At 43.1% G+C, this 24,010-nt stretch overlaps 1 protein-coding gene across 1 annotated transcript in view; it reads right to left on the bottom strand.

Moving 5' to 3' along the window:
* LOC115094092 (trichohyalin-like) overlaps nt 1-24,010 on the bottom strand; it is a 157,182-nt gene that overhangs the window by 69,381 nt on the left and 63,791 nt on the right. Inside the window, exons 8-9 of the mRNA XM_029606790.1 lie at nt 14,251-14,324; nt 2,018-2,183 (exon numbers count right to left, since the gene is read on the bottom strand). Coding sequence (XP_029462650.1) covers nt 2,018-2,183; nt 14,251-14,324 — 240 coding nt within the window. The remainder of the gene's footprint in view (nt 1-2,017; nt 2,184-14,250; nt 14,325-24,010) is intronic.

The raw sequence follows: 24,010 nt of genomic DNA, 5'->3' as shown, positions 1-24,010 counted from the left end.
AACTGTAGGGAATTAGATCCTTAGCCATAGGTCTGCTGGGTTTATGTTATTTTGTTGTAAACGTAACATAGTCTGTGTTATTTCTTTATTATGAGGGCAATAACAGGTTTTTTAATACTTTCTGCCTGATATGGGGGCAAAACTGTGTCCAACCATGCTTGTAAGGTTTTGGAAGCATTCCCAGGGTAGAGTTATGTTGGGGGAGGCACCTATGTGCACACTTAACTAATCAAAACTATACGCATAGGTTTGCCTTGAAAAAGCAAGCACAAACCTCTGCAGGTACTTTTTCATGGGGCAATAATAAAAACAAAAACCCGAATAGTTTTGCTTTGATTTTTCCGGCCAACTCCTCAGGTAAAAACCATACAAGTGGTTTACAGAAATGCAGGCAGTTTGATTATTGCCTCATACTGTTTACCTTTTTTTGTGCCTGTTTTAAATTGGTACCTGGCAGCATTAACCAACTGCACCCTGTTCTGATGCCCAAGTAAAATGCGAGTAACCAAATTAAAATAAATTAAATAAAATGAGAGAGTGAGAAGAGGGAAGACGATACACACAGCACATGCAACCCCTTTTTTAAATCCTAGATCTGCCCGTGTGTGACAGTTATTTTTCTGTATTTGAGTACATTGAGAAACAGGACACCGTGCAGCCTGTTCTTGGATAAGCATGTGTAACGTCTGGCTGGCCACAGGATTACCCAATGACTGGCTGCACTCACTACACGCTGCCGGCCCTTGCCTGACAGCACACCGCTCTGCTGCTGGTCCTGGGTCCCCCTCGGTGCACGCATGCCACCTTTTGAAGGCCCCTGTGACGGGACACTTCCACCAGCACTTCCTGATGTTGTCAGCCAGTCCAGGGGGGTGGGGGGATTTATGCTCCAGCTTTCCAATCAGTCAGGGCCTCAACAACAGTTTTCCTGCTTAGCCCGCAGTTAGAATTGTTATTGCGCCTGTGCTTGTTCTGCTTCCTTTATCTCCTCGATGGGCCTTGCCTTTCCCTGCTATGTTGTCTTGTATCTTCTGCCCTGCTCCTTGTATCCCTGGCTCCTTGCCTTGCTCTGGTCCACCTTGTCCATCTTGTCCTTGCCTGTTGCCAGCATGGTATTAACCTCTGCTATGGACCCAAACCACTCTCCTGATTGCTGCCTGTATTGACCTCTGCTACAGACCTGGACTACTCTCTTTTGATCGCTGCCTGCCCCGATTCTCTGCCTGGATCCAGTTACTGTGTGCTCAGTATCAGCCCTGATCTCAGCCCATACCTGGACACTCTCTCTCTCTCTCACCGCTCTTAAGGGACACTCGTCTAAGACCTGCCAGTCCCTGGAACACAAGGGCTCAACCTGCGGGGAACTGGGCTGGTATAAGCGAAGATCCCCGCTCAGTCCCAGCAACAGCACGTCCACCAGCTGTTGGCACGGTCCTAGTAAGTTCATTAACTAGGCTGCGTCATCCTTGCCACAGCCCAAGGGCTCACAACCATCACAGCACGGCGTGGAACAATTTCTTTTAAAAACAAGACTGAGCCAGCCCATAGACAGCGCTGTACACTGCCATGTAGAAAGTCTCCGGTTCAATTCCCAGATCAGATCCTCCACATCCAGCATTAGGTGGGGATGCTGCAGGGGGGAAGAGTCACAGTCATAGTTAAGGGCATCACCTGATGGCTGGAGTTGGAGCCCTTGTACAGGATTCCAGAAATAGCCCTGGTTGCATGGCTTCCACTGTTAGGACTGTTTCTGCGATGACCAGACTTGGAACAGTGAGAGGGAGGGTCTATTAAAATAGGGGAAAAATCCCCGGGTAGTTGAAATGTCAGCTCATGACACCTGAATCCCTGGTTGTAATTGACTTGGAAGAGAAACAAGTGAAAAAATATAAAAAAAGAGAGAGAAGAACATTCAGCCATCCATTTTCTAAAGTTCACTGGGATTCAGTTTGGATGAAAGGCCCTGTACAAAGCCAAAGGCATTCAGGTGCCTTTTTCAGCGCCAGATGTTACTCACCTTGCAGCCGTGTGTGTCTGACCTCTTCTTGCTCCTTCTCTCTCATCCTCTGGATTTTCTCCGCCTCCAGCTCTCGAATTTGGCCCTCACGTTCATGGCGCTCTGCCTGCAGACGTAACTGTGACTCTGCCTCCAGCTTGGTTGCTTCTTGCCTCTGCCTCTCACCCTGCATGCCAGAGAGGGAAGAGAACCCAGGGGCGAAACATTATAAAATCTTCAATGAGAAAATATTTGTCTGTTGTGAAGCAATATGATTTGTAGTCTCTTGAATGGGGTAACTGACATTTCCAGATTTCAGGGAACACAAATTCCACAGTTTTCTTGGGTGCAAAAGTTCACAAACCCAAGAATGAGTGCTCTAGGATCATGGTAATTCGGCAGCTCTTCCTAAATGCATTATCAATTAGGATGAGATGTTTCCATGTGATTAAGAAATGTGGGGGGAAAAAAAAGAATTTCAAGTTTGTTTGGCCTGTTTCCCTCTATTCTGAATGTTTTACAAAAGCTGCAGTTAAGACTGCACTATAGAGAGCTTTGTTTTTAAAACATACAATATTGCTTGAATTGTTTATTAGTATACAAGATTCACATTATCCACTTGAGATTTATTTTATTTATCAAATTTTCTATACCGTCCTTCAGACATACCATCACAATGGTTTACATATTTAAAAGAATAAAAATACATGGTTACAAAACTAAAAGTCAAGAAAAATAAAACGCACAAGTCTTGACTTAAAATTCTTAGATATAAATATCACATGATAAAAGGCATGATTGTGGAAAGAAGGCTGTATTGGGATTCGTTTATAAATGACAGCAGCAATATTTGCCCCATCTGTCTATGTTTTGGTATTAGGTAAATTGGGTTTATGTTAGTAGAGATTATGATATAGTATATGTACATTAATCTATGTAAGTATTTACTTTTCTTAATACTACTTAATGAGGGTGATTTTCAGTGGCATTTCTGTGGATAAAACAGTGGTTTACATGCAGGGTTTAACTTGCCTGCTTGATATGCAGATAAACTTACGCACATATGTCATGTTCGCACGTACTTTTATCTAGATTGAGCGGAGGCATTCCTGGGACACGGTTGGGGGAGGGGTTTGGACTAACGTATAGTTTTGGATATTAAAAAAGTCTATACAAATTTTCATGGAAAATTTCTATGGACATTTCAGGCCTTAATAGCATGTTGGAAAGCTCTTCCAATTTCTGTACTAGGCAGATGTGCCTTGGTTAAGATGGTAGTCTTCCCCAAGTTTCTTTACCCACTGCAAATGCTCCCAATGTGGGTTAAATCCTCGACTATTTGGATATACGGCTCTATGTTAAGCTCCTTTACATGGTGCAATAGAAGAGCATGGGTGAATTTTGATGTGCTACAGTTGGACGAAATTTGGTTGGCTGCTCTCCCAGATTTATGACTTTGTAATGCTGCTTGGAGGGCTTAATGTCTGATTGGTCAGCCCCTTATTCACCAATAAATCTGGTCCATTTGGGCCCTGATAAATTGGTTTCTTTGAAGCATTTTGCTTTTTGGCTCACAGCCCTATGCAAGGCTTGGTTCTGGTTGCGGGGAATGATGGCTCGCAGTGTGTCCGTTTCATCCTTTTTGACATCATCTGGCAACCCAGACTTTTTTACACAGCTTAAATGGCCCCATCTTTCGGGGATGGGCTTCAAAGGGGATTCATAATCTGGCTCATTTGGCTCAGATTCCTTCTGCTTATATTCTTTTGAGCAGTTGCGGGAGGATCGGGATATACCGAAACACTTTTTGCCTATCTACAAGCTCGGCATTATTATCTTAGCATCTTTAAGACAATATTTCCATTACTGTACCCATGGATGATGGAGAGCTTTTTGGAGACTCCGCCCAAATTTAACAAAATTGCTATTTGGTCGAGGCAGCTTACTTTAGCTTTACCTACTCCCTTAGCTTAGCTGAAAAGTGGAGTGTGAATCTTGGCACTGAAGTCTCCTTGGATTTACTATCCCATGCTTTCTTGGCAATTTCTAGATACTATCTTGCTGCTACTATAAGGAAAATTCAGTTTAAGATCTTACACAGAACGTATATTACCCGGGTATGGGGTATCTTGATGAAACTATGGGACTCTGACATCTGTTTGAAATGCAAAGTGGTCCCAGGGGACTTCTGTCATATGTTTATTTATTTAAAATTTCTTATATACCGCGCTCTCCAACGTTCAAGGCGATTTACATTCATAAAATAGACAAATGAAGAAACTGTAAAATAAACATAATGACCAGAATGTAAAAATAAAGATTCATTAATATCTTTAAAAGCTAAGTTAAAAAGATGACATTTCAGTGCTTTTTTAAATTCCTTGGGGTCTGAAATGAGTCTGACATGAGGTGGGAGGTTGTTCCAAGTAATGGGACCTGTAAAGGAAAAAGCGTGTTCACAAGTAATGGATAGTCTTGTTGATCTAGAAGGTAGTACCTGAAGCAGAAGTTGATTCTGCAATCACAGTTTACGGGATGGTGTATAGAGATGTAATGTGGAAGAAAGCCAACAATTTTTATTATAAATGAGGCTAAGAACAATAACCATCAGTTTATATTGAATGCGCTATTTGATGGGTAACTAGTGTACACTATGTAGTACTGGAGTGATATGATCAAAGGATTTAGTACCTGAAAGCAAATGAGCGGCTGTGTTTTGAGCAAGTTGAAGAGGTCACAGTAGAAAGTGGTAAACCTGTACAGAGAGTATTACAGTAATCTAACCCAGTTAGTATGAGGGACTGAAGAACTGAGGAATATGTTATGTTCTAAAAAGGGCTTTGTGTGTCTCAAACAGATTTTATAGAATGAGGATTTTGCTACAAGTTGAATATGGGACTGCATATTGAGTTTCGGATCAAAATAAACTCCCAAGGTTACGGGCCTTTTTAGTAAAATTTATGTTGTTACCAATCAAAATATGATTTGGAATATCAATGAAGAAAGGATTACTCAGGAACATAATTTCAGTTTTGGAAGGATTCAAGCTTAATCTATGGTGAAACAACCAGGATTTAATTGAAGTTAAACATAGAGTAGTAAATTTAAAGGTTGAATTTGAGTCATGCTATGTATGAAAAAAGAGCTGAACATCATCTGCATAAAGACAGTATGAAATACCAAGTGTAGACAACAACTGACAAATTGGAGAAAGATATATATATTGAACAGGGCTGTGGAAAAGGCAGAATCCTGAGGTACACCAGTGCTTAGAGGGAACCAGGAAGATGTAGTGGAATTAATGTGTATTTGTTCAGAGCGGTTGAGAAGATATGATTTGAACCATCTATGAACTGTACCAGAGAGATCGATACTGGACAAACGAGAAAGAAGAATGTCAAGGTTTATAGTATCAAATGCTGCTGAAAGATCAAGAAAAATATAGATGTAGGATGTCAGTATAAGAAAGAAGCAGAGTTTCTCTGTTATAGTGTGGTCTAAAGCCAAATTGGTATTGATCAAGAATTAAGTTTTGATCTAGTCAGAAAGTTGTTTTAAAACTACAGACTCAATAATTTTAGCGAGAAATGGTAAAGCAGAAATAGGACAAAAGTTGCTGAATGCTGGAGTGGTGTTAATGGAATTTTTAGGAATTGGAGTAATAGCAGTTTTTAAAGAATCAGGAAAAGATCCAGTTGATAGAGAAGAACTGACTAGATGAGCAATGGGTGGAGCAATCTCATCCTTAATAGTTTTGAACATGGTGGTTGAACAAGGAGATAGTGGATAAGTAGAAGGCCTCATCTTAGATATAATTTGAATGATTTCAGTACTAGCTATATCATCGAAGATTTCCCAAATGCTAGTGGCAGGAGGACATGAATTATTTGGAAGAGAACTGGGAAAGGTGTTCACAATATTATGAATTTTAGATTGAAAATAATTTTTGAAAGCATCACATAGCTTGAGAGTAGAATTAGCTTCAGGATAACTGCAGCATGCATTATTCTGTCTAGTAAGCAATTTGACAGTGTTAAAGAGAACTGTGGGGTTGTAATTAGCTTGAAGGATATGATTAGAGAAATATGATTTCTTGGCAGCATTAACTGCTGAACGGTAAAGAGATAGCTCAGTTTGGAACAGGGTCAAATTATGATCAGTTTTATGTTTTCGCCATCTGGTTTCCACTTTTCGGAGGTTTCTTTTCTGGGAATTTAGCATCATTGTATACCAAGGAGCATTAGTGGTCCTGGAAAAGGAAGATTTATAAGTAGGAGCAATAAGGTATATGGGTTTAGAAATAGCATTGGACGTTTTCAAGTTTAGAGATGTCTGGTCCCCCTACTTGCATTGGAAACGACAACAAACACTGTCTCCGCCTGAGTAATAGACTGCGGATCACCGGTTCTTTTCGCAGGATCTGGAGTGTTTTTCCATTTTTTCATTTTCGATGTTGGAGGCACCCCTTTCTTGCTTTGCCACTGATAATGGACCTGTTGCACTCTGTTAGTTTTCTGAGCACATGGATGCAGGGAGGGTGGGAAGGGAGGGGAGGGGGGGAGGGTATCCTAGAATGAAGGGCATGTGGCATAGACTGTATGTTCTTTATATCCTGACGTTGAGCCTTGTCATGCTGCCTGTTTTGTACTTTTTTGAACGTTTAATAAAATTATAAGTAAAAAAAAAAAAAAAAGAAATAGCATTGTCCTAAGTATTTACCATATCAGTAGTATCGTTAATGGTAGAAATATTGGAGATTAAAGGAAGAAAAGATTCTAAAAGGTTAGATGGATCAACGTGTTTACGCTTTAAAGTTTTGTTAGTTGTAGAGCAAGATTTATTATGGGATTAACTGAATCTAGTGCAAAAATGTATTAAGTAGTGATCGGACCAGGAAACAGGAGTAAATGAAATAGATGTAGAATTACAGTGGAAAAAAAGAAGAGTTGAGAAATAAAAGGTCTAATATGTGGCGAGGTGATTATATTGATGCCAATCAAGAGCATGCGTAGCATTTAGAAAATATACAATAGCATTAGAGGGAGGATTTTGGTCAACATGGATGTTCTAAACTCCAACCTTCTGTTCTTGGTCAGGGCTTTCTGTATACTTTTGTTTTTTGGGACAAAGGGTGCCTGATACCTCAAAGGTGGGAGAAGATGTATTGCTGTGGCCACCCTCCTTACCAAGGAGGTTATTTTAATGTGCTGGAAAACGGAGAAGGCGCCCTTGTATGCTCGGTGGAAAGACACAATGCTTCACACGGCACAGCTGGAATTACTCCAGAAATAAAGGGACATAGCTGGCCAGGGGTGCTTAATCCCAAAGGGAGAAATCCCTCTTCAAGAGGATAAAGTGCTCCTGGCCCCACTGATTTTATAACTGGGCCTGGGTGATCTTGTTCTCCGCGTGTTCTGATTATGGTCTGTCCCAGGTGGGTGTGTAATTGCATGCTCTCATGGATGTGTTTGCGAGTGTGAATGTGTGTGTAGGGCATGTCCACTTAAGGTGGTCCAGGGGAAATGCGGGAAAAAAATGGTTCATTTGGTTTGTATTGTTTATTTGACATACTGTCATACTTGTTTCTGATTTGTTATTGTACCTGGTCTTGCATTCAATGACCTAATAAAAACGAGTTTAAAAATAAAATGGCAAATGAAATTTAATGTGGACAAGTGCAAAGTGATGCGCTTAGAGAAGAGTAACCCAAATTATTGTTACATAATGCAAGGTTCCATATTAGGAGTCACCACTCAGGAAAAGGATCTAGGTGTCATCATTGAAAATATGTTGAAATCTGTTCAGTGTGCAGCAGCAGCAGCCAAGAAAGCAAATAGAATGCTAGGGATTGTCAGGAAAGGAATGGAGAATAAAACAGAAAATATCATAATGCCTCTGTATTTCTCCATGGTGCAATCTCATCTTGAGTATTGTGTGCAGTCGTGGTCAGCACATCTCAAGAAAGGTATAGCAGAATTAGAAAAGGTACAGAGAAGGGCAACCAAGATGATAAAGGGGATGGAACAATTCCTCTATGAAGAAAGGCTAGGTTAGGACTCTTCAACTTGGAGAAGAGATGGCTGAGGAGAGATATGATAGAGGTCTGTAAAAGAATGAGTGGAATGGAATGAATAAACGTTAACCAGTTGTTTACTCTTTCCAAAAGCACAAAAACTAGGGGGCATACATTTAAAACTAATAAGGTAATACATTTAAAACTAATAAGGGAAAATGTTTATTTTACTCAATGCATAATTAAGGTCTGGAATTTGTTGCCAGAGCATGTGGTGAAAGCTATTATTGTAGCTGCATTTAAAAAAGGTTTGGACATGTTTCTAGAGGGAAAATTCATTAACTATTATTAAAGTAGATTTGCAGAATTCCATTGCTTATTCTTGGGATAAGCAGCTTGGAATCTATCTACCCCCTGGGATCCTGCCAGGTACTTGTGATCTGGCTTGGCCACTATTGGAAACAGGATACTGGGTTTGATGAACCCTTGGACTGATCCAGTATGGCAAGTTTTAAGTTTTTATGTAGATTTACTTAAAGGTCATAGCCCCATCAGTCCAAGATTTCTCTAAAAATGTTATAGGAAGTTCATTCTACTTTTGGGTTAGTTATTCCAACATTTCATTCTGGATTAGTTAATCTGGTATCACTCTATGTTCTCTGCAGATTATGGACTAAAAGGACAACTTTTCAAAGCCATTCACATGGGTAAATAATGATTTACCCTGTTAAACCTGGCTCTCTGAATACTGCCGTCCTTTAATCCGTATAAAAAAAAAGTGTGCATGGTGCCCCATAGTGTGGGTACTTTTAACCGCAGGTAAGGGAGTCATTCCCAGAGGTGTCCTCGGAAAGGAACAGAAAATAATATGCAGAGAGACTGTCTTTTCAAATCTATGGGCATTATTTTTCCTAAAAATTCTACCAGCACAGTAAGTGGATGCAAACATCTGCAGATACTTTGTGCCCACAACAATTTTCAAAGGGAAAATACAGTTGTTTTTTGTTTTTTTTTAAATTTAGTGCAAAGTGTGTAGGTAAAACCTGACTGCAAATTTTGCACTAGTTTGAACATTGTCCCCTAAATATATAGGGAATACTTTTCAAAAGGATTAATCACTAAAATTAATTTTTACACGTGTACATGGGCATTTCAGGAAATGAACCAAAGATTTGCATATAAATACTGATGTGACCCAGCGAACGCCAAGGCCCCCTACCGCATAATTGTACTTCTGCTATGGGTGCTGTGTAAGTTAAAGCTTAAAGAAAACTAGGCAGATCTGTGGGGTCTTAAGGATTGAGGCTAACTGAGGGGAGTGAAATTATCAAACCGGGGGGGAGTTGCAGACCTCCCTCTTAAGTGGGGAAACTGCGGACAAACTGGTAAAACTGGGATTTTAAAAAAACCCTGATTTACGCGGTAGAAGTGGCATTTGCACGCACACACTTAAAATTTTGCGCACATGTGCACGAGGCCAGGCTATTTTATAACATGCATGCATATAAAAAGACTGCGTATCTAGGCGTGGGCCGATGTATGCGTGCAAATGTGCATACGTGCACCGGTTTGAAAGTTACCGTCCCTATATGCAGGGACGCCTTGGATTCCTTACTACATAAATGTGTCCCCTTTAACCAGGACATATTTTGGCATAGTAAGGAGACTGTTTGGTCCATTTGCAAGAACAACTGTTTGAGAGGTTGCCAGAATGGATTGTGCTATAGGCAGCACAGAGATACCCAGGATGTCTAGCCGGGTCAGCAAAGTGCTGTGGTGTTCAGGAGAGTAGCTGCAGACCTAGGGCAGGGATGTCTTGGCTTTAAGGAGGGAAAGCAAAATTAAAGGGATATGCAAAAGAAAAACAGTTTCATTTTGAAACTCTTCATGGAAACACCAATTTTTCTTTTAGTTTCTATACACAAAAATATATCCCACTGTCTGGACTGATCCAGGTACGTACAGGGAATATATATTTTGTTTTTCAGGTTTGATTTGTTTTCTCATTTGTCATTAAGATCACTGGGGAAAGCATTATAGGTTATATCGTGCTCCGGAATTGGTGTTTTCCAATCAATCAATTGTCATAACTTGAGAGAGAAATCATCAGAAGGAGTAAAGAACTCCAAAGTATCTGGAAAGATTATGGAAAGTGGCACCAAGAGTGGCATGAATAGCCTAAGGCTCCATAAAGAGGCAAAGAGGTACCAGCATTGGTACGAGTTTTCCAAGTCACCATGAGAGGAGAAAAAAAAAGCAGCAGAAGTGGGAACACCACCCCAAGGCTCCAAAAGAGGGCATCAGCAAGAGTGACATGAATCCTTGATGACTTCCTCAAGTGGCAATCTGGCACCAAAAGTAGCATTAGCATCCTAAGGCACCAGGAAGGGAGAACAAAGCAGAAAAAGTGGTAGGAAAAAAATCCCAAGGCACTAATAAAGGGTCCAAGCAGCACAAAGAGTGACTTCAAGACACCAAAATATGAGAGGTGCAAAGTAGCCCCACAGACTGGCAAGAACAACTCAATGTATAAATTCTGGGATATGACAGTGGCAAAAAGAACTCCTAGGTATAAAGTCTGGGCAGGGAAACAAGGCTGAGTGGGACAAAGACCCCCACCAAAGTGTAGCATTGAGGGATATAACAGCAAGGTAGAGTAGCATGGGAGATGTCAATCATTCTATTGAAGCACATTTGCCAATTTTCAGATTCAATACAAGAAAATAACTAATAAGAATCTTTTTTTAAATAAGCTTTTATTTATTTATTTATTTATTTATTTATTTAATTAAAATCTTTTCTATACCGTCGCTAAGTTTACATGTAGGCACATATTTACTATAGGGTAAAAGTGTACTATAATACATTCCCTGCTGGAACTTGATCTAGCTACTGGATGTAATTTTTATTTTCGTGTGAAAAGGGTTTTCTAAAGGAAACTTATCACATGTAGAACTTTAATCATTTCTCCAATGAATGTGGTGTGGTTTTCTGGCAATTTGTGAGGGTGTTTTTATTTAGAAACCTTTTCCCATATTCTGTAGGAGTACTCTGACTGGTTCATTTCCTGATTTTGCATTAGTTCTTTCTGCCTGAATGATACTTTTACCTCACTCAGAACATGTAAATGGTTTTTCTCCTTGCTCATTGAGTGTGCCACCCTAATGTGTTGTGTGGAGAACTATTTCACACAGAGTCAGTTCTGACTAACTGCTGAACGATAGTGATAGGCTCCACAAAGCATCCTGGTATGATTCAGTCTGTGCACTACCATTGCTCACCTAGTGCACACACTGCCCTGCCCACTTCCCAGGCAGAGGTAAAATCAGTAGCAGTGCAGCCAATCTCCCGCCTGACTTCCATCTTCCATCAAGGAAGAAAAAATTGCAACACAGAGCTACTGCCATTGCCTGCCTGCCTTTTCTGATGAGTGGCAAACTAATAAATATTTTAAATTTAATCTGTCCCTCCAGCAAGCCATTCGGGGTGGGGTACAATAAAAACATACATAATAAAAATTAAAAATAAAAATGACAGACTAGACAAACAACTGCAGACCAAATCTGACAAAAAAATCTTAAATATGAACATAGTTTCATATTGTCAGACAGAGTAGTTGGTATTAGCAAAAGCCTCGCTAAATGAGTTTTTTAAAGTTTTTTTTATTTTTATTTTATTTTTGATCTTGCATGAGACATTTAAGGCCCAATTTTAAAAGAGCCACGAACGTAAAAACCAGAGGTTATGAGCATGGCCAGGCCTTGCATGTGCTGCGCAGATTTTAGAATGGGCCCGGCCACACACGTAGCCCCTGTTACGCGCAGGAGTGCCAGGCCCTGCAAAAGGGGCAGACCAAGGCACATAGTCGGGGGGGGGGGGGGGGGGGCGGGCTGGAACAGCGCCATTAGCCACTGTCCCGGGGAAGCTTGTGCAGGCAGCCGGCCGGCCGGTGCGTGGAGTTTACTTCTACTACCGAGGAGCAGCAAGTATACAAATAAAAAAAATGGGGAAAGTTAGGGGTAGGAAAGTTCCCACCCAGTCTGCTCCTTAATAGGAGCGGACTAGGAGGGAACTGGGTAAAGGTCAGACTGTGTCGCTACGTGTGTTTTAGAATATTCTCCTTCCCCCTGCGTCTGCCCGCACAGGCGTTAAAATCCGGCACTCATGTGTGCGCAGATATTGCATTTTATAACATGCATGCGCCGACGCATGCATGTTATAAAACGATCGCATCCATGTGCGCTTGCCAGGAACCGTGCACTCCTTTTAATGAGGGGAAGAGAGTTCCCCAAACTAGGCCCAAAAATACAGAAGGAGCGCTCTCGTGTCACACACAATCTTGCAAGCTTCAGGGAAGGAACATCAAGCAAAAATTGGCTGGAAGACCAGAGGATATGAATAGGGGTGCGAGTACGTAAGGTTGAAGTGAGCCATTGTACAAAATTGGTTAGGGTCTCAAACTGTGGACCCTGGCGAAAGAGTCATTTGTACCTGTGAGAAATTGCTGAAGTTGTAATGCTGGCATCCTCCCTGTATGGGAGATTGGGAGACATCATTGGCTGCAATTAAACCCTCCCTGTTTTGAAGCTGCTCTTAAGGGCTGACCAGCATTAGGCCCCTTGCTGGTACAATGTATCCCTGTGAGCAGCATTTTATATGGGGGTCTGAACAAGCTGCAGCATTTCAAGTTGGTTTTTGGTCTCCTCTACAGACTCCCGGTAAAGGGAAAAAAGCATTACTACTTATTTTGGATGTATCATCCTTTAAGTGGAAGCTAGGAAGGATCTTATGTTTATGAACTTATTGTTTCTTGTATTAAACTCTACGTTAGCAAAAAAAAAAAAAATACACAGACATTGTGTTTAATGAGAGACCTCCGACATCCAAGGGGAAGCAATGTTATTAAGCAGGTTATGAATAATGACTGCTGTCTTATATTGAATTCTCCAATGTACAAGTAACCAGTGTAATGATTTAAGAACCGGAGTAATATGATCACAAAAGTGTGAGCCAGATTAAAGATGAGCTGGGGAGCTGTCGATAATTTGAAGAGACCTAATGGTATTTTGAGGCAGCCCATGACAGAGAGAAAAAACTATAAAGTTGAATTCTGACAGAACTCAAAGCACTGACATCCTCCCAAGACAAGGACCTCAGAAGGAATGTACACTTTTCAAAGTACATCTCAGATATGCTCAGTCTTCAAGATCAGAATCACTGAATCCACAGAGCAGCAATGGAATTTTCTTTTTTTTTTAGAAAAATGCTTCACTTTGATAGGTTGTCTCTGTTGTCTCCTGAACATGTCTGACAAGGCAGTGAGGTCACATATGACTCCTGGCTGGCTGGCTGGCAGCTATACTGTAAAAATTACAAACTGTCAGTATTGCACCTGTTTTTCTACATATACTACAATGGCCATTGAAATGAATGGGGAATAAAATGAATAGAATTTGTTTAATCCAGAGATCCTCCTCAATTCTTTTTGGGAACTTCCGACAGAAACAAACTGGATCCAATTCATTTCAGGATGCCCATTTGATTTAAACAAATGCATATCCCTAATGAAAACTCTGAGGACTGAGAAGTGACAGTTTCCCAGTGTAGTACAAGATAACTCCCACTTCTAGGATTTACTGAGGGAAGGAGAGACTCCTATAATGGAGCTCGAGTGAGTTATATTTTGGGAATACCACAATAGAATCTGAAACCCCACACAGCAGTCTAGCTTGATTTTTCCAAGGGAGCAGGAATTTCTATACTGACTTGCCCAGACAGCATATATTGTGCCATCAAGGTATTAATTTGGGAGAAGAGCATTCAGCACCAACCAGATGCGGAAAGGAGAAGAGAAGAGGGGAGAGTATCTTGAAGTGAAGTAGTTCAACTATTGGAATTCAGGACTCATAGGAGCCTCCAGATCTTCACTAAAAGGACATCCTGGACTAAAGTGGAGAACCCTTTTGTTTGGTTAATAAGACCTGGAGCAAATTTAATCCTGAATTGACTGCACGCCTCTATTAATATAAATATTTAAAACAGCATTAGCTACTGCAGGACTAACTAATCCAGGAGGGATAATTTACTTCAGGATTAATGGGTTAATATGGAACTTGCTTTCAGATCCCCTTCTAGTACGAACACAGACATCAATAAATCTAGAGCAAATGCACATTCACTATAAGAGAGAGAGATTGTTTGTGTATAAGCAAAGAAATCCTATCCCCATTCAGACATTTACCTGCATTTTTTCCTGAAGTTCTTTCATTTGCTTCTGCAGATCTCTCTTTTCTCTCTCCAGGTGCTGAACAGATTCTAGGGAGAATAAAACATGTTAGCAAGAGGCCAGCCCTGTGGCAGAGCAATGCATTAATATGCAGCGAGTAGGGAGTTCAATTCCTGGCTCAGGTCTTCTGCTCCCTGGGGTCAGCTTAGACTCTTGCAAACGCAGGGTTTACAGCACTTGGAGGGTTTGGGGGGTGAGGTAGAAGGAAGACTCGTAGTCCATCATTGCGCAACGATGAATTCTATGCTGAATTTAGTGCCCAGGATCGCAGGGTTACAGAAGCAGCTCTGGTGCATGGGCCCTGGGCGAGGAATGGCGCTGGAATGACTGGACTAATGTAGTTTGGGAGAGGATACGCAACAGAGGAAAGAAATCCCAAGTAGCTGCAGATATAGGCTCATGGTGGCCAATCTCAGCCCAAGTTTTGGATAAAGCTGGAGGTCCAAAGGAGCAGGAAAAAAATCGACTGCAAGCGTGCCGCCTCTCACACATTATGCATGAGTCACATGCAATCTGAGGACCCCACAGATAAAGTGAATGGAGGCAGGGACTGCAGCAGCGAGACTGGAGGTGTTCCCAAGGCCCTGCCAGCAAGCAACTGAATAGGAGAAGAGACTGGAGCAGGAAGAGCCTGGTAGTGAAAATGCTGTGTGTGGTTTGGAGGGGGGGGGGGGGGGGGGGGATGGAGGGAAACAAGTGAGGGAAGGAAGGTAAATGAGACCAAAGCAGGCAAAGGAGGGAGAAGGACTAGGAAGACTGAGGCCAGCAAGGGGTGCGTAGGAGGAGATTGATAAAAACTCCCTTCCTAAAAGCCATACCAAACACTGACAGATGGGTAGATAACCAAATTATGCATGGGATTTGCCTCATATAGGGTAGCCAATAATCAAACAGTTCGTTTCTGGGTAAATCAGTGTTTTATCCTTGGAAATGCCTTTCATTATTACTCTCAGAGAGGCCAATTTTCATTCTCTCCACAGAGCTTGCCGGAATTTCCCTTTGAAAATTTCAGTGTCAGTGGGGTCAGAGTTTAAAGGTCACTACTTGCTGATGATATTCTTTTCCCTTTGACTGATCCACTTGTCATTTCCTATGGAAAAAATAGCTGGATTCAAGGTAAATATGACCAAGTCAGAAATATATCTAAAGGCATGATATCAACTTTATAAAAATATTTCTCTCTTATCTGATTGGAAATATAAGCATGAAATAGCTTGGATAACAAAAAAAGAGGTGGCTTCTGTCCTGGAGATGAAGAAGTGGGAAGAGAGAAGGTGACAATTGGCTAAAGTTTTAATATTTGCACATTTGACTGAGAATTCGTACAAAGTGTATTACAGATGGTACCTTACACCCCAAAGATTGCATCTAATTTGTATTGGCGAGATTGTGGCAATGTGGGTACAATAAATCATGTTTGGTGGCCCTGTACAGTAATTGCTTCATTCTGGAAACAAATCCAAAATATATCACAAAGATTCAGGTGGAGTGGTTCCCATATTTCTTTCTGTTTAATGCATTGATTGAGGAGGCTTCACTACCTATTAATAAGTTAATTAATCAAAATATGGGAAGTATCTATGGATTGGAAGAAAGTTCATCCTCCTAGCCTGCTTTTGTTGTGTAAGAGGTTGTGGGGAGTAAAAAAAACAGAAACACTGACACCCATTCAGTCTGAGAGAATTTTGTTTGGAAGCCATTTGAGTAATGGGATAAATTGAATCATTTGGATATTGGGAGGTGAAGGAAGTTGTAAGATGATGTTTGATGGAAAATGTGTTGTTTAAGATTGGTACTATGATGTGAAGTACTGAAATGTATTAGGGTATACTGAATAATGTTGAGGAAACACGTGTTTAATAAAGATTAAATTAGAAAAATAAATCCACAGAGTTTGCAGGAAATTCACATGGGGACTTAAAAAAAAAATGAATTCCTTGTACGTAATTTGCCTGGATGGTCCTTGCCCTGTCCCTTCCTCCCAGGCCCCAAGCCATTTCCCTCTGGGGAATAATACATGCATTCTGGACAGTATGGATATTTTTCCTCACTTAACCTGTGAAAAATCCCTTTGAAAATTGCCCCTACAAAAGACCAAGCTTCCTCCAAATGCCCTGCTAACTAGGAGTCAGAACAGCAGCAGTGATGATGGGCCATCAGCATGGGGATACAGAAAGCACACGTAGCCCCTTCTTGGCCACTAATTGGTAGTGTGTAATTTATGCTAAAGTACAAGGAATAGTAATATGGTAACATGTAACATAAGAACATGCCATACTGGGTCAGACCAAGGGTCCATCAAGCCCAGCATCCTGTTTCCAACAGTGGCCAATCCAGGCCATAAGAACCGAAAAACTAAGTCTATTCCATGTTACTGTTGCTAGTAACAGCAATGGCTATTTTCTAAGTCTACAACTTCACTTAATGATCGCATACTAAAGGAAAATTAGTTTCTTACCTGATAATTTTAGTTCCTGTAGTACCACGGATCAGTCCAGACACCTGGGTTGTGACTCCGCACCAGCAGATGGAGACAGAGCAAGACCTGTCGGGCTCCGCTACTTATAGCAAGGTGCCACCCACAGCCCCTCAAGTCTTACGTAATGTCAAAGCAGAGAATGAACAAACTATCTATCTAAACCACCCTCAACAAGGGCCAATTCACCAACTCCCAACTGGAACAGAACTCCCAGAACCAAAGGAGAGAACAAATAGAACCAAAACCAACAAATGAATCCAGCGAGCGGACTCTCCGTTACTTCAGCGCTGATAATACAGACAATACGGGCGGGCTCCTGGACTGATCCGTGGTACTACAGGAACGAAAATTATCAGGTAAGAAACTAATTTTCCTTTCCCTGTATGTACCCGGATCAGTCCAGACACCTGGGATGTACCAGAGCCAACTTACCGAGGGTGGGAACCAGAGAGTCCCGTTCAGAGAACCCTCTCTCCAAAACCCCGGAATCAGCGGCCTGAACATCCAGCTGGTAATGTCTAGTAAAGGTATGTAACGACTTCCAAGTAGCCGCCCTGCAAATCTCCTGAGGCGACACCTGAGAGGATTCTGCCCACGAAGCAGCATGCGATCGTGTCGAGTGAGCCCTGAGACCCACGGGAACAGGCTTTCCCCGCACTACGTACGCTGAGCCAATGGCCTCCTTGAGCCAACGCGCAATCGAAGTCCAGGAAGCCGCACCACCTCTCTTCGGACCGGAAAACAGAACAAAAAGGTGATCTGACACCCGGAAAGGGTTAGTAACCTCCAGATAGCGGAGGAGAACCCTGCGAACATCGAGTTTCCGTAGGTCTCTCGCGCCAGGCTCCGACCGCTCCCCTTCTGGAAAAGCAGGAAGCTCCACCGACTGGTTCAGATGGAATGCCGTCACTACATTCGGTAGAAAGGAAGGAACCGTTCTTAAGGATACCCAGAATCCGAGATCCGCAAAAACGGCTCCCTGCCTGACAGCGCCTGCAATTCAGAGACTCGCCTCGCCGACGCAATCACGACGAGAAAAATCGTCCTTAGAGTAAGATCCTTTAGCGTCGCCCGCTTGATCGGCTCAAACAGCGACGAACACAAAGCAGAAAGTACCCAATTGTACTTTCCGCTTTGTCATCCATTGTAATCTCCAAGTCATCCATTGTACCTGAAGACTGGAGGATAGCAAATGTAACCGCAATATTTAAAAAGGGCTCCAGGGGCGATCCGGGAAACTACAGACCGGTTAGCCTGACTTCAGTGCTAGGAAAAATAGTGGAAAGTGTTCTAAACATCAAAATCACAGAACATATAGAAAGACATGGCTTAATGGAACAAAGTCAGGATGGCTTTACCCAGGGCAAGTCTTGCCTCACAAATCTGCTTCACTTTTTTGAAGGAGTTAATAAACACGTGGATAAAGGTGAACCGGTAGATATAGTATACTTGAATTTTCAGAAGGTGTTTGACAAAGTTCCTTATGAGAGGCTTCTAGGAAAAGTAAAAAGGCATGGGATAGGTGGCGATGTCCTTTCATGGATTGCAAACTGGCTAAAAGACAGGAAACAGAGAGTAGGATTAAATGGACAATTTTCTCAGTGGAAGGGAGTGGACAGTGGAGTGCCTCAGGGATCTGTATTGGGACCCTTACTTTTCAATATATTTATAAATGATCTGGAAAGAAATACAACGAGTGAGATAATCAAATTTGCAGATGACACAAAATTGTTCAGAGTAGTTAAATCACAAGCAGATTGTGATAAATTGCAGGAAGACCTTGTGAGACTGGAAAATTGGGCATCCAAATGGCAGATGAAATTTAATGTGGATAAGTGCAAGGTGATGCATATAGGGAAAAATAACCCATGCTATAATTACACAATGTTGGGTTCCATATTAGGTGCTACAACCCAAGAAAGATCTAGGTGTCATAGTGGATAACACATTGAAATCGCCGGTTCAGTGTGCTGTGGCAGTCAAAAAAGCAAACAGAATACTGGGAATTATTAGAAAGGGAATGGTGAATAAAACGGAAAATGTCATAATGCCTCTGTATCGCTCCATGGTGACACCGCACCTTGAATACTGTGTACAATTCTGGTCGCCGCATCTCAAAAAAGATATAATTGCGATGGAGAAGGTACAGAGAAGGGCTACCAAAATGATAAGGGGAATGGAACAACTCCCCTATGAGGAAAGACTAAAGAGGTTAGGACTTTTCAGCTTGGAGAAGAGACGACTGAGGGGGGATATGATAGAGGTGTTTAAAATCATGAGAGGTCTAGAACGGGTAGATGTGAATCTGTTATTTACTCTTTCGGATAGTAGAAAGACTAGGGGGCACTCCATGAAGTTAGCATGGGGCACATTTAAAACTAATCAGAGAAAGTTCTTTTTTACTCAACGCACAATTAAACTCTGGAATTTGTTGCCAGAGGATGTGGTTAGTGCAGTTAGTATAGCTGTGTTTAAAAAAGGATTGGATAAGTTCTTGGAGGAGAAGTCCATTACCTGCTATAAGTTCACCTAGAGCAGGGGGTCGGGAACCCATGGCTCGCGAGCCAGATATGGCTCTTTTGAGGGCTGCATCTGGCTCGCAGACAAGTGTCGCCACACTTTCCAGTCCCCCGCTGACCCAGCTGCTCCTCGGTCCTCCTCCGCCCGGGCTTAAAATGCTGTCAGCCCGGGCGGAACGCGGCAGAATAGCTGGAGTCGGCGGCACCGGCATGCTCTCTTCTTCCCGCCGCCCCCCCCCCCCGCGGCCCGGAAGAGGAAGTGGTGAGCATCAGGTGCGTGCGCGGGAAGAAGAGACCACGCTAGTGTGGTCTCTTCTTCCCGCCCCCCCCCGCGGCCCGGAAGAGGAAGTGGTGAGCATCGGGTGCGTGTGCGGCAAGAAGAGGCCACGCTAGTGTGGTCTGCGTCGGTCCGACGAAAAGAAGACTGCAGCGCGGCTCGGAAGAAAATGAAGAGCTTCAACCGCGGCCGATGGGACTCCTCCTCCGCGAGGGCTGAAAATGAAGGAGGTTAGCGTTGGAAGGAGGCTGCTGCTGCCGCGAGTTCCCGGGGTGGGCGTGGGGGAGAGAGAGTGAATGAGCGAGCAAGCATGTGTGTTTGAGATCCTTTGTGTGTGAGTGAGAGATTGCATGTATGTGAATGATCAAGAGCCTGTATATGTGAAAGAGAGTATGTCTGTGAGAGAGAGAGCATGAATGTAAGTTTACCATTGGGAACCTGTATGTGTAAGTTTGTGATTGAAAACCTGTTTGTGTGAAAGAGTATGTGTGTATGATTGAGATCCTTTGTGTGTGAGAGAAATCATTTGTATGTATGATTAAGAGCCTGTGTGTATTAGTAAGAGAGATCATGTGTGTCTGTGTGTGACTGAGAGCTGATTTAGGTGAGGGAGCATGTGAGTATGTGATTGAGAGCCTGTGTGTAAATGAGAGAAAGAGAGGACATGTTTGTAAGCATGTGAATGAGAGTCTGTGTGTGAGAGAAAAAGACAGCATGTATTTATGTGATTGAAAGCCTGTGTGTGTGTGTAAGCATGAAAAGATAGACAGCATGTGTGTAAATGTGTAATTAAGAGCCTATATAAGTGAGAGAGAAAAAACATGTGTATATGTGAGTACTGAGAGCATGTGTGTATAGGTGTGTAATTGAGAGCCAGTGTGAGAGAGAGTGCTGGTATGTAACTGAGAGAGGAGAAAGTTCCAAGCAAACCACCCCGCCTCCTGCTAATTCAGAACAATCTCAGGACACCTGGATATCAAACGTTCCCAGGTATGCAGAGCAAAAAAATTTTTGTATCCTTATTATTTTTCATTACTGGTTCTTTGTGTCTGCTATTTTGAAATATTTTGTTGGTATCTGGAAATGTTTTATATGAGTTTTTAATTATTGGATATTCCACTCATCAGCTGTTTCGAAATATGTTCTTTTTGTTAGTACAGTTTTACTGCTGATGATTTTATATTTCTTGATTTGTTTTATAAGGATGGGTGATGTTTCTTTTTTCCTTTGTTACACTGCATACAGAGACTCTGGCTTGTTGCAGTTTCCAATTCAGTTTTTTCTGCATGCTTCTTGTTATGCGTTTTGGTCTCTTTATTCTATGTTAGGTGAGGGACAGCACGTGATTCAGGTGAGGTTTTCTGCTGGCGTGTAGTTTCTGTGTAGGACTCTATAGCAGCCTGACTTGGTCCGTTTTCCTAATAGGAGATGTATTGGTGTCTTAAGGCCTGGTGTAATATTTTCAGAGACTTATTGTATTTTAAAAAGTGTGATCTTACATAAAATGCACACATTTACTTGTATTTAGTTTTAAACATATTGTATGGCTCTCATGGAATTACATTTTAAAATATGTGGCGTTCATGGCTCTCAGCCAAAAAGGTTCCTGACCCCTGACCTAGAGAATAGTCACTGCCATTAGCAATAACAACATGGAATAGACTTAGTTTTTGGGTACTTGCCAGGTTCCTGTGGCCTGGATTGGCCACTGTTGGAAGCAGGATGCTGAGCTTGATGGACCCTTGGTCTGACCCAGTATGGCATTTTCTTATGTTCTAATTGAGATTCCAAGACGGACAAGGCTGTCGCAACGGGGGCATAAATGCTTAGCCCCCCTAAGAAACCGAGCAACATCCAGGTGCAGTGCCAGAGACACCCCGTGTACTTTACCTCTGAGACAGCCAAGTGCCACCACCTGGACCCGCAGGGTACTACAAGAGAGGCCTTTCGAAAGACCCCTCTGAAGAAAAGCTTGGACATTGGATACGGACGCTGTCATAGGATCCACCCTGCGATCCCTACACCAGTCTTCAAACACCGCCCACACCCGAACATAGGCTAAGGACGTAGACTGTTTCCTAGACCTCAACAGGGTGGCTACCACCGCATCCGAATACCCTTTATTCTTCAAGCGTTTCCTCTCAAAAGCCATGCCGCGAGACAGAAGTGATCCGCGTCCTCCAAACAAACGGGGCCTTGGAGGAGGAGAGCCGCGGACCCTCGAAAACGAAGGGGAAGTTCCACTGTCAAGAGAAGGAGATCCATGAACCAAGGCCGTTGCGGCCATTCCGGCGCCACCAGAATCACGTCCGATGAATGCAGCTCTATTCTCTGAAGCACCTTGCCTATCAGGGGCCAAGGAGGGAACGCATACGGTAACACATCTGTTGGCCAGGGAAGCCCTAGCGCGTCGACGCCCTCGGCCCCTCGCTCCCTCCGTGGAGCCTTTGCATTTTGAGAGGTGGCCATCAGGTCCATACCTTTCGCAGATGAGGTGAAAGCGTCCTCCCCCAGCTCCCATTCTCCTGGGTCCAGATGATGACGGCTGAGGAAATCCGCTTGAACATTGTCAACTCCGATGTGAGACACCGCAATATTGCTGAAATTCTGTTCCGCCCAGCACATAAACCGTTGCGCCTCTTCCGCCACTAGCTGACTCCTTGTCCCGCCCTGGCGATTGATGTACACCACGGTTGTTGCATTGTCTGACAACACTCTGACCGCCTTCCCCGTATCAGCGGAAGGAAGGATTGCAGCGCTAGTGTTACCGCCCTGGTCTCCAATCGATTGATGGACCACTGCTTTTTAACATATTTATAAATTATCTTGGAATAGGAACAAGTGAGGTAATCAAATTTACTGATGAAACAAAATTATTCAAAGTTGTTAAATCACAAAAGGATTGAGAGAAACTGCAGGGGGACATTGCAAGATCAGCTGACTCGGCATCCAGATGGCAGATGGCATTGAATGTAGACAAGTGCAGAGGGATATACGTCTGTAAGAGCAACCAAAATTATAGCTATACTATGCAAAGTTTCACATTTGGAGTCAGCACCCAGGAAAATGATCTAGGCATCCTCGTGGACAATATTTTGAAATCTTCTGCTCAGTGGGGTAGATTTTCAGACGAGCGCGAACAGCCTACTTTTGTTTGCGCTCCAGGCGCAAACAAAAGTACGCTGGATTTTAGTAGATACGCGCGTAGTCACGCGTATCGGCTAAAATCCTGGATCGGCGCGCGCAAGGCTATCGATTTCGTATAGCCTGCGAGCGCCGAGCCGCGCAGCCTACCCCCGTTCCCTCCTAGGCCGCTCCGAAATCGGAGCGGCCTAGAAGGGAACTTTCCTTTGCCCTCCCCTCACCTTCCCCTCCCTTCCCCTACCTAACCCACCCGCCCGGCCCTGTCTAAACCCCCATCCTACCTTTGTCAGGGGATTTACGCCTCCCGGAGGGAGGCGTAAATCCCCGCGCACCAGCGGGCCTCCTGCGCGCCGGGCCGCGACCTGGGGGCGGGTACGGAGGGTGCGGCCACGCCCCCGGGCCGTAGCCACGCCCCCAAAACGCTGCCGACACGCCCCCGCAGCGCCGCGCGCTCCGGCCCCGCCCCCCGACACGCCCACTCCGAAAACCCCGGGACTTACGCGAGTCCCGGGGCTCTGCGCGCGCCGGGAGGCCTATGTAAAATAGGCTTCCCGGCGCGCAGGGCCCTGCTCGCGTAAATCCGCCCGGTTTTGGGCGGATTTACGCGAGCAGGGCTCTGAAAATCCGCCCCAGTGTGTTGTGATGGCCAAGAAAGCAAATAGAATGCTAGGAATTATTAGAAAACAAATGGAGAATAAAACTTCATGGTGGGACCTCACTTTGAGTACTGTGTGCAATTCTAGTCACTGTATTTCAAAAAGATATAGCCGAACTAGAAAAGTACAAAGGGCGATCAAACTGATTAAGGGAATGGACCTCTTTCCCTTATGAAGAAAGGCTAAAGAGGGTATGACCCTTCAACTTAGAGAAGAGATGGGTGAAGGAAGATATGATAGAGGTCTGTAAAATGAGTGCAGTGGAATGGGTAAATACAACTTGTTTACTCTTTCAAAAGGTACAAAGACCAGAGGACATAAGAAATTGCCATGCTGGGTCAGACCAAGGGTCCATCAAGCCCAGCATCCTGTTTCCAATAGAGGCCAAACAAGGCCACAAGAACCTGACAATTACCCAAACACTAAGAAGATCCCATGCTACTGATGCAATTAATAGCAGTGGCTATTCCTCCCTAAGTAAACTTGATTAATAGCAGTTAATGGACTTCTCCTCCAAGATCCTATCCAAAACGTTTTAAACCCAGCTACACTAACTGCACTAATCACATCCTCTAGCAACAAATTCTAGAGCTTAATTGTGCGTTGAGTGACAAAAAATTTCCTCCGATTAATCTTAAAA

The sequence above is a fragment of the Rhinatrema bivittatum genome, chromosome 6, assembly GCF_901001135.1.
Source record: "Rhinatrema bivittatum chromosome 6, aRhiBiv1.1, whole genome shotgun sequence".
Classification (NCBI taxonomy): Eukaryota; Metazoa; Chordata; class Amphibia; order Gymnophiona; family Rhinatrematidae; genus Rhinatrema; species Rhinatrema bivittatum.
This window is presented reverse-complemented; position numbering and strand designations above follow the sequence as displayed.